This window comes from Halyomorpha halys, unplaced genomic scaffold, assembly GCF_000696795.3.
Source record: "Halyomorpha halys isolate HHAL.00 unplaced genomic scaffold, Hhal_1.1 Scaffold373.1, whole genome shotgun sequence".
Taxonomy (NCBI): Eukaryota; Metazoa; Arthropoda; class Insecta; order Hemiptera; family Pentatomidae; genus Halyomorpha; species Halyomorpha halys.
Window position 1 is genome coordinate 529170 of NW_027109386.1, and position 11490 is coordinate 540659.

Consider the following 11490-nt stretch of genomic DNA (forward strand, 5'->3'; position numbering starts at 1 on the left):
TATACATAAAACACAACTACAAATAATCCATTTTACTCTCAACAATTTATTTTAATTCACTAATCTTTGGACCCTTAGGCTATTATCAAGGAGACAACCTAAAAATTATTTTCATATTATTACCACATTACTCCTTCACACATAACACTAATATTTTAGAACATACATCAATTATTAACATTTCATAGTTCATTATTATAATTTTTCAAAAACCGTCTTTCACTGCAGGCTAATTGCTAATGTCATATAATATATAAAAACAGAAACAAGTATCAAAATAATATCATATCAGTTTTCTCTTAAATTCGTTTAAAATGGCTAAGTAGTTACTTAATTTATAACCGAAAAATAAAAAAGAATGTTAATTAAATTAAACGTGAATAAATCAAGCTCTGTAATTAGGTGATGACAGGGTCCTAATTTGTTGAAGATAGGATTTATTGTATTATTGTTGATGTTTTAAGTAAGAAGAAAAGTTTTTTAGTTATATTGAGATTATATTTGTTTTATAAACAAACATCCATTTTATAAATTTTTAAGAGGAAACTGATAATATAATAATATTTTTATATTTGTTTTTGTTTTTGAAGATTATATAACATGATCAATTAGCGTGTAAGTCAAAGACTTTTTTAAATGAATTGTGACAGGTTAATAATTGAGATATGTTTCAAAAATATTATTGTCATGTCTGAGGGAGTAAAAGGTAATAATATGAAAACAATTTTTAGGTTGTCAAGAACTGTTGAGTGTAAAGTGGATCATCTGTAGTTGTGTTATTATTGAAAATTTCTTTTTGTTGGAGTTTATTATAGTTTTAGAATCATCAAATAGTGCTCAAAGCGCTCCCATATCAAAATTAAGTTTATTTGATCCTACTATTCAAAGTTTTTCCTTCCTTGATCTCATCCTGATCTTTAAGATTCATCTAGTCAGTATTTCTTGGGACAGTCCTTGTTTTTGATACGCTGTCTTTCTTATATTTTTTTTTAATTTCTAATCATAATAATTTATTATTAAATATTAACGAAAAAGATTGAGGATAAAATTTTTAAGATTAAGTCTATTTTATTTAATGTAAAATTATATAATCAAACCAAAAACACTGCCTTATTCTACTCGTATATTTATTTAAATTTCAAATTTTTGTAACGTTTCAACCTTTTCTTTTTTTTTTCTTCTAAGTCCCACGGGTGCGTGGGGTTGATGTCATGAAAACGAGTCGAAGGTAGCCTCTTTTTCTGCATTCTGGTAATGCATTTTAAGAGGGTGCTCAGGAAATTTGATTATTTGGGAAGGGGTAGTCTGTATTTTGTGTTAGTTTGTTGGTGGTTGGGCTCACCAGGTATGTTGATTCAAATAATTTAGCAAATTGTACTCACTCGAGTCTGAGTCTATTTTTGTGTGTCTGCCACCTTTGTGGCCGCCCTGTCGGTGTCAGTGTTCTAAATAATAGTAATAAGAATAATAATAAATAATAAATTAAATAATAATAATAAGAAACACCATTCACTTAAAGGTTCGTACGGTACTGAAGGCTGTCAACAAATTTGATGCGTCTCTTCGATATAAATTCTGTCACCGTCTGTTGTTCGAATGTCGTATGCATGTGATCCACCTTCCCTCTTTGAAGTGAAGTATCTCTCACTATACCGTCTCAGTATACCGCTCTGAAACTGTTGGAGCCTCTTGTCCGTTGAAGGTGATGTGCTTTCAACCTATTATATTCGTCATTTTCAAACAATATTATAATACATAATTATGAGAGATAGTTGACCGTGGATGATAAATGAGGAGAAGATGGTTGGGAGTGCGGTCAATGAAACACAAATAAGTATGACTAACTTTATTAAAATAAGTTAGTCAAGCACATTAAAATAAGTTAGTCATACTTATTTGTGTTTCATTGACCGCACCCCCAACCATCTTCTCCTCATTTATAATACATAATAATGTAGTCATCTGAAAGGTACATTCCTAAGGGTTTAGTATGTTTTTGTTTTTGTATAATTATACTGAAGTGTTGGGTAGGTAAGTGAGTAAGGCGCTGTGTCCAAATACAGTTGTGGCAGATAATTATTTTTGTTAGTGGGTACCATTAACTGGGTAAAAACCTAATGGCTTAGCGTGATTATAAACCATCTCCTTGCACAACCTTTGTTCAATTGACAGTACTTTCTTAAAAAGCACTGAACCCTTGACTCTCCATGGTTTATAACGCTACATGCTTTAATGATTATACTAAATTACTAAATTATGTTAGCTAATAATTTTTCATCTCTAAGCTCAAAATTAAACGTAAAATTACTGCAAAAATTTGGTGTATAATTCACTTAGAAATATGAGTTCGTTAATTATTTCATACAAACAAAATTATAGCCACTTTGAAAATTCTGCATTTATGCCCTGACATGCTACTTTCTTTTAATTTAATTCTGCTTCTAATTTTTATGAAATTTGAATTGAACTTCCACAGAGTGGGTAATAAATAAAGTAATCGAAGTGTGGAAGATTTGTGGATAGAGGGCTTTACCTTTCTCTCTTAAATTTACGTTTAATAGAAGTTTAAATTCAAAAAGGTTAAATTCTATTTATTGAATAATAATAATACAAGCTGTCATAATTAATAGAAATAAATATTAGCTTTTTAAGAATTATTCATACCATTTATACACATCACAAAACTTTCACGTCCCAAAAATTTGTGTAGATTGGTGGGGTCGTGTCGAAATTATAACAACTTTTGTAATTTTTTAAAAAACAATCTAAATACTAAGGGAGGCTGTTTTTTTTTATAAAACTGAAATTTTATAAAACAAACATTTTTTTTTTTTATATAAAAATTCGTATTTTAGGATTTATCAAGGTGAGTAATAAGAAATACTAATTATTCCCCTAGTAAAATGCAACAGTTTAACAAAAGATAAACTTACGAAGCTGCAATACGATTGGGAATGATCTGATTTTTTTCTCCTTTATTTATTCATAAAATTCTTTAAAATTTTGTATTTGCCTATTTTTTATTACTGATAACAACAAGAATTGTTTATTTTTGTTTTCAAATAAAAAAATTAAAGTTAGTGTAGTGAATGTTTTAAAAATTCCTTATTTAAGCCCTATGAGACATTTAATGAGAACTAGCTGATATTATAGTTAATTTATTTTTACATCAACTTGACGAGTTTAATTATAATTGTTTTTGAGATAATATGAAAAAATATGAAAAATTTATTGGTACTTCCGTTTAGTTTGCTATCACATCGAAGTCTTTGATATGTAATTTCAGTTTTTTATGCCTTTTTGTCTTTTGTGCTAGGCTGACTATGTACAGACATAAACACGTACACCATTTTGCGAGACTTGGATATGGCTCAGGTGACCTCAAAACAAATTTTCCAAGATCCCAATACTTTCTCTTATTGCATTTATTATATTGCATACATAGATAAATGGAAGTAAAAAGAGGAAGGGAAAACATTGTAAATAATAACTATAACACTAATAAATTAAATGAAAAAATACAAATTTGATATCTATAAATAAAAATATCAATCAAAAACAGATTGGATAATAAAAAAATAATTTAAATAAGATGAAGAAAATTAAATTTAAGTAAAAATAAAATAAATACCATCCACATTTGCCGATTTACAATATTTAACTTCAACCTTGGGGGCTGTGAACCAAGCTCTTCCGCCCTCATGTGGAATGCAAAAAATGTTTCCAAGAGAACCCAACGCTTCTCTTCTACCTCTGGCACTGGTTTATTTGAAATAATGGCAAAAAACCAACTTCGACAAATAATCTTCATTATTTAAAATAATACATTTATTTTAATAGCCAATGCATACTCAATACAAAATAGTTAATTTTGGGGGGCATTGTCAGAACTAATGATCCAACAAATAATATCTCATCGAACATAACATGAATAATATTAATAAGAAACAATTTAATTTTAAATAATACGATGTAAAATACTAAAACAATTTAATTTAAATGCTTTAAAGTGCTATTTACAAGGATAAAAAACTATTTATCACCTAATAAGTCTATTATTACTATTAATTTAAAATTTTACTATATAACATTTTTATTACTTTCTATATATAGCAATTTGCTGTGTTACGACGTGTGATATTCCTGCCTATAAATCGCCTATGCTACAATGTTCAATGTGTCCATCATTGAACTGGTCATTGATATACCTGTTGATGTGTCATAATGGTGTAACATCCATTGCGTCAATAGGATGATTGTAAGGCGTCCAATACCAAAATCAAAAATAACATGGGACAGAAATCTTTCCATAAATTCAATTACAGTTGGAAATAATTGTAATTACTTTACGAGCTACTACGATTGTAATTGTGAGTACCTAATTACAATTGCAAGTTGAGCCAATGTAATTGCAACTTCCAATTACATTCTTATGGAACTGTTATTTTTCCCCTTAATTTCCAAGTAATTGTGATACAATTCCAGTAATTGTAATGTAGTTACAATTATTTAAGACCAAAAAAAGAACGATTTGGCTAATTAAAAATCCAGAAAGGTAACTTTTGTTAATGTTTAATTTTTCAATTTAATATTTGTTACTTTTCAAATGATCAACAATTTTATATTGACTTATTATTATTTATTAATATTAATTTAGTATTGTTTATAGCCCAAAAATGTTCAAAAAATAATCTGAAGGGCCCCATCAATTTGGTTAGTCAGATCACAGATTTTCACCTTAAAATCCATATTATTGCATTGAAATCAAAGTTACGTATTTGTGCTGAATTTCAGCTCGGTCGTATAACCTTCCTTTAAAAATGTCAGGACATACAAACTTCAGAAATGGCCAGATGAGTATTGAGAAATATGTGTCGTTACATCGTTCAGTCAACCGATTCGTTTTAAAGACCTGATTTATCACCATCTCAACATTATCGTAATATTGACTTACGTATTTATACTAAATTTCAGCTTGATTGGAAAATTGAAAGTGAACAAAAATACGAATAGGATTGAGATAGAAGATAACTTAAATAAAAGCTTTTAACCAACAGGAGCTTCTGGGTTCAGTTATTCTGAAGAGTAAAACACTACTCAACTGTTACACTGAATCTCATCCTTAGTAATAGTAATTACGTATTAGATCTCCCAAACTATATTTCTGTTGTTCCTGGTTAACCTGCTCTAATATTATTAAATTATTACATCTTTAATCATTAAATGTTAATGTACTATATAATTTATAGTACGGCTGGTCTAATAGCAGTTTAGTTACGAAAGATGTAAATTACAGTAAAACAAGAATAAATTAAACTTATTTAAACATATGTCATTTTTATAAAAGTTTATTAATTATCACAATTGGTTTAGCAATTAACTGATACATAATTTGTTACTATTCAGGAAAATGTCATAGCCTGTTGATAAGACTGAGGCAAGAATGTCGGAAACAAAATTAGTACCAGATATAGAAGAATTCGAAATCGAAGAAGAAGAAGGATACGAAGGTCTAGAAGAAGACCTATTTGCGGAACTATTTGCGGATGAATTACAAACAGAAGAAGAAGTAAGTTGTTTCGAAAACTAGAATTCAAGACATTTATAATAACTGATATAAACATTTTTATTGATGTGATAAATGTAATAATTATACACAAGAATTGGTAGACAAAGTTTAGTATATTAGGCTTTCTTAAGAAAGAAATATTTCCGGAACATGTCAGTTTTTGGTAGATTTTTTCCGGTATTAATAAAATCACTATAGAATTTGATTTTCCAAATAAAATCCTCATGAAACATCCAGAGTTCTCTGCAGTGGAAAAGTACTGGAGAAAGATAAAGGATTTGAGCTCAAAAGAAAGTTCATATCACACGGTCAGATCTAGCTGAATTTCACTCTATGAAGTCCAAATCGTTAGTATTAAACAGGGTTTCAATCTGGTATTGATCACCATCTATATGACTTGCATTATATAAGCAGCCAATAATAACAGATTAATTGATTAAGATGCTGTCAAAAATTACAATTATTCATTATTACTTTGACTAATAAATATGTAGACTAATACTTCCAAAATGTGAACCGATATTTTTTTATTTATTATAATTACAACAGGAAGTAACTGAAGAAAGCTACGAAAAACTAGAATCTGAACAAAAACTTTCGGAGACATTTCAATTGGACGATGAAGCTGTTGCAGAAATAAATATATGTCAGGATCCAAGTTACACTAATGTAAACTTTCCTTAGTAAGTATTTACAAAGTATTACTATTGTATTATAATAGTATATTAGTAATATTATCTAATTACAAACATAACCTTGGCGTACTTCAGTATCGGAGGGTTTGGTTTGTTTTTTTAATTTCTTTAAAATTAGTTATTGTGTTAATGTAAATTGAAAACACTGTTATCTTTAAAAAAAAGCCTAAATTTGAAAATGAAAATGGTTTCATGTTTCATGGTTAGCACCCTTACCCCCCTATCTCACCACTCCCTGGCTTTCGGTGCCATTGTCAACTTCCGCCCTTTTTTGGTCGTTTGTTTAATTTTTCATTACTTCATTTTTCATTTTGCATTTACTTGACCTCTTCCCTTTCCTTCTTCTTCCTCTAGGTCTCTGCCCTTCCACTCTTCTTTCATATATAACTCTTTTCAGTCTGTTTTATACCCTTCTATCGACATGACCGAACTATCTCCTAGTTCTTCCATGATATCTTCAGCAGGCCTAAGTCCCAGATTTGACCTTAAAGTTGTACTCCGTACCCTTCTTGCCTTTCTCTCTATGCTCCTCAAATACAGCAAGTCCATAGCTGGAAGTTGACTCTGGTGCTTTGCGTGGTGAGACTCCATGGTTCACTGGAATAGGTGAGGATCGGTAAGAAGGTGTTATTGTACATTACTTTCTATTTTTAGCCACTTCTATCCCTTTATTTATTTCACTATCTTTGGAATCATATTCGTTGAGGGTGATGACCGAGCCGATTAAAATTCCTTACTTCTTTTAATCTTGTATTGTTCAATCTTTCAACTAGATTCCTGTGTTCGATTTTTATTCCTACTTTCATGTTATTAGTATCTAATGAGTTAAGATATTAGTATTTAATTATTCTTTTAAAATGCGCATGTTGAATTGGATGTTTTTATAGGCGTTTGTAAATTAATCGATGAAGGCAAGGTAACTAAGGTGGGCAGGTCTAAGATTTCCGTGTATAATCGGGTGTTAATTAGAGACATGAGTGGATGATAGTGTTGTGTAAAATAGGGAAAAAAGAGAGATTTTTGCATACATGTTACATGTTCCATATTTCTTTCTAACAAATCACCTAGTTAAGTTCAAATTGAGGGTTCAACATAAAATTCAAGTTAAGTTTTATACCAATACCTGAAAGGATGCTGAATAATATGACAGTAATTGTTTTTATATTTACTGAAAAAAGAACTGGTGCATTGACAATTTAAGCCTGAAACTCATTTTTTGAGAGGATTTGGGAATGATAAAACTAGCATTAAATATTTTATTATAACATAGTCATGCATCATTGGAACTTCAAAAAGGAGATGAAAATGGGGCCCTAAGAAAGGATAATAAGAGGAAAAATAATCATTCCCATTCAGAAAATTTATAATTTTTAAAAAGCTCTATAACTGACATAGCATCGAAATCGGAGAATGACCCATAGATTTATCATTCTTATTTGCCTCAAATAGAGCAAAAAAGGGGATGCAATTAGAAATCAGAGCTTTAAAACTCTTTAAAATTTTATCTAAAAACATATTTATTGGGTATGATTAAGTCATAAAATTTAAAAATAATATTCATTTATCTTTTCACTATGACAGCTATCTGATTTGTGAGAAACGCCTAGCAGAAAGAATGAAACAATTCCGAATGCTGCTGAAATGTGAAGTAGAGAAAATAACAGCAGAACAGACATCTGCCTTTGAATCTGTTAGCATTAGGAGGTTATACAAGACTGGTATGGGATTACCAGAGAGAATATTCGTCCCTCATGAGAATGATTATACATTCAAGGAGAGAGAGAGACTAAGATATCTTTTGAACAATGAAGTCGTTTGATATATTACTAAAAGTAAAAAATTAAAACTTGACGAAATTCATTATTTACATTTTAAAGTCCATTTAATTGCAATTAAATTTTATAAACTGTTTATTATTTCATTTGGCAACTAGAAAATGTGTGAAAATCTAAGTCAGGAATAAAATGTGTGGTGATAAAGCAATGAGAAATCATATGATTACTTTAATAAACCTTTTTTAGAATTATTGAATAGACACATTTGTTCACTGGGTTCACAAAACTATTTTAAGGAAATATGAATTTTTTTTGTTGTTAAGATTATTAAAATCTAGTTTTTATCAATGAGGTTAGGTATAGGAGATTAATAAATAATATAAACATTATATTACTAGAGTAATGATGTGAAACTAAATCTGGCAGAAAAAGAACTCCAAGGTAACCTAGCTTCTCCTTTGCATTTAAAGAGGATTAATTTTACAAAATATGAGCCCTAATTTAGCCATTTACATTCAATAGTTTTCAGGATATGGAACATTTCATAAAAGATGCACTCAATAATCAGTAGTTAGTAATTTGATTTTTAGAAATCTACATCTCAAAAACCATTCGACGTACAAATGTCTATTAACACTTTAATTAATAAAGCTAATTTAATGTACTATAAAGTGGTTTATTTCATTTATCTTCATAGGAGTCGTAGTTTTCATGATATTCGACAAAATGAATTCACAAAATTTTGATTTCAAGCTGTTGGACAAAAATTTTGACTTATGAAAAAATATATCTCAGGAACCATAAGATGAAATGAAAATGAAATGAAATGAAAAAATAACTTTATTCTGGGACATAAGTCCCCTAAGAATAATTACATGGTTCATATAGTGAGATTTTTATCTGGCGAGCGTTTACAAATTTTCAGATAGTAGAATGAAATTACATTGGTATATTGGCTTTACTACTGTTTATAATGTTAATCAATAACTGCCTATTTATTTGATTACAAAGATGTGGAGGTTTGGTTATTCAATAAATGAAGGAATAGGTGTTGTTTAAAGGAGAGAATGGATGAGGACTGGCGAATGCAGATGGGAAGAGAATTCCAGAGGGAGGTTGCACGTATGACGAAGGATTTGCTAAAGAAGGAGGTTCTATAGGAGGGCATATATAAATCATTCGGATGGGATCTGGTGTTTAATGAGTGGATGGATGAACGAAGAGTGAGGAGATCTATGATATAGGTAGGTTTTTTGATGTTAAGAGCTTGGAATAGAAAAACACCAAGGAGGTATTGCCTTCGGGAGGTTGGATAGAGCCACTTCAACTCGGAATACCAGCGGGAGACTTGAGAGTGCCTAGGGAACCCAAAGATAAATCTTACAAAACAATTCATGAGTCTCTTCAGTCTCAACTCTAGTCCTGCAGATAGCCCTCCGTACACCAAGGATCCGTAGTCGAAGTGGGGGAAGACGAGAGAGGATACTAGGAGCTAGTGTTCTGAGGAATGGAATTATGGAATGTCTAAAATCTACAGATGTCTGCCAGCCCTCAAATCTAGTGAAATGTACTATAAAGTATTTTATAAAGTTTGTCTTCCTAGGAGTAGTAGATTTTATGATATTTGATAAAAATATTTACTACTCCTACGAAGAAAAACGTAATAAACTGTATTATAGTGAATTAAATTAGCTTTAATTTGACTAATAATAGACTCGAATGTTTTTTGAAATATATATTTCTCAAAATAAATTTACTAACTGCTGATTATTCAGTGCATCTTTTATAAATTTTCAACAAATGTTACTTTTTAAAAAGCTATATCTTGAGAACTATTTAATGTAAATGTTCATATTAAGGTTCATATTTTAGAAATTTTACTCTTCTTTAAATGATGTTCTATTAAGTTTTTTAGTCTTGCTTATAATTTTAAAGATATGGAGCTCCGAAAGAAAAAATATATTCTTTAACGTTACTCCTACGAACATGGTAAATATTTTTATCAAAAACTACTACACCTAGGAAGTTAAACTTTATAAACTAATTTATAGTACATTTAACTAGATTTAATTTGAGTTTTGGAAGATATCTGTACGTCTTATCGTTCTGGAGATATATTTTTTCATAAGTCAAAATTTTTGTCAGAACAGCTAGAAATCTACATTTTGTCGAATATCATGAAAACTACTACTCCGTCGAAGATAAAAGAAGATTTATAGTACATTCAATTAGCTTTAATTTGAGTGTTGACATGCATTTGTACGTCAAATGGTTTCTGAGATATAGATTTCTCAAAATAAATTTACTAACTACTGATTATTCAGCGCCTCTTTAATGAAATATAAAAATCTATATCTTGAGAACTATCGAAAGTAAATGGCTATATTAGAGCTCATATTTTATCTTCTTTAAATGATATTCTATTAGGTTTTTTAGTCTTGTTGATACTTCTAAAGAAATGGAGCTCAAATGAATTTTTTTTTATATTTCGAAATAGCCGCCATTTTGTATTACCCCTACCTAAACTTAGCAGACTCGTCAATCCATAATTTTCATTAAAGTAATAAAAAATTGGGGTAAAATAACTGCCTTTTTTCACCCCATGTCTACATGGTTCAATAGAATTAGACGAATAACAAATTAATTACATAAAATAATGAAAAAAAAATTTTTATGATAAAATAAACTCAATCATCAAAAAAAGTGAACATAAGAGATTACAGGTAGATAACTTTGTAAGAGTTCTGATAACATAAATCAATACCCATTTACTCTCAACAATTTCCATGTGACCAATCCCATGGAAACTCCTAGTTACTACCATCTGCTCCTGCTGCTCGATCCAGTTGTTACAATATTGTAAGCTGCGCAGGTTAACGGTACCGTCCCCGCTTCCATGTACCATCACTGGAGTTCCATCAAAATCATTCGACTGAAAAATGATTCTATAACAAATATTATTACACATATTTACAGTTTCATATTCCTAAAGTAAGGCTATATAAATAAAAATACTGGTTTTAACTTATTTTCATATTTTGACCAACACCTGCCAAAATAATAGGTTATTAGGAATGTGATGCAGGTGATCTTTATCTTTAGGTGATAAAATACCAGTGCTTGGGTATGCTGATAATTTGGAATTATTGGATAAGGACAAGTAAAAAAAAAATATATGGTTATCAGTAGAAATGGGAGCGATTTCGTTGATATAATACAAGGAAATATAAGTGAGTTTAATGGGAGGAAATGCTTGGTATTTTCTAATTTCTAAATTGGTTTGCTCGCCTTCTGTCCAAAAACATAGAGCTAAAATTTAAAGTCTATTTTCCTTCCCACGGTTCTTTAAGAACGCTAAGCGTGGCCTCTTACACGAAGGGAAGAGTCTCACAAGCGGGCCTCTTACACGAAGGGAAAAGTCTCACAAGCGTGGCCTCTTACACGAAGGGAA

General features: G+C 29.9%; 2 protein-coding genes across 2 annotated transcripts in view; one reads left to right on the top strand and one right to left on the bottom strand.

Annotated features, from left to right (window-relative positions):
* Nucleotides 1-5312: 5312 nt before the first annotated feature.
* Nucleotides 5313-8175, top strand: LOC106681887 (uncharacterized; the record flags this gene model as incomplete). Its single annotated transcript, XM_014422438.3, is given in 3 exon segments — nucleotides 5313-5569; nucleotides 6119-6252; nucleotides 7846-8175. Coding segments are annotated over 3 exon segments (498 nt in total). The 3' UTR covers nucleotides 8084-8175.
* Nucleotides 8176-10710: 2535 nt separating this feature from the next.
* Nucleotides 10711-11490, bottom strand: part of LOC106681886 (lysosomal phospholipase A and acyltransferase) — a 4876-nt gene continuing 4096 nt past the window's right edge. The window contains exon 4 of the mRNA XM_067047582.1: nucleotides 10711-10984. Within this exon, the coding sequence (XP_066903683.1) occupies nucleotides 10711-10984 (274 nt within the window). The remainder of the gene's footprint in view (nucleotides 10985-11490) is intronic.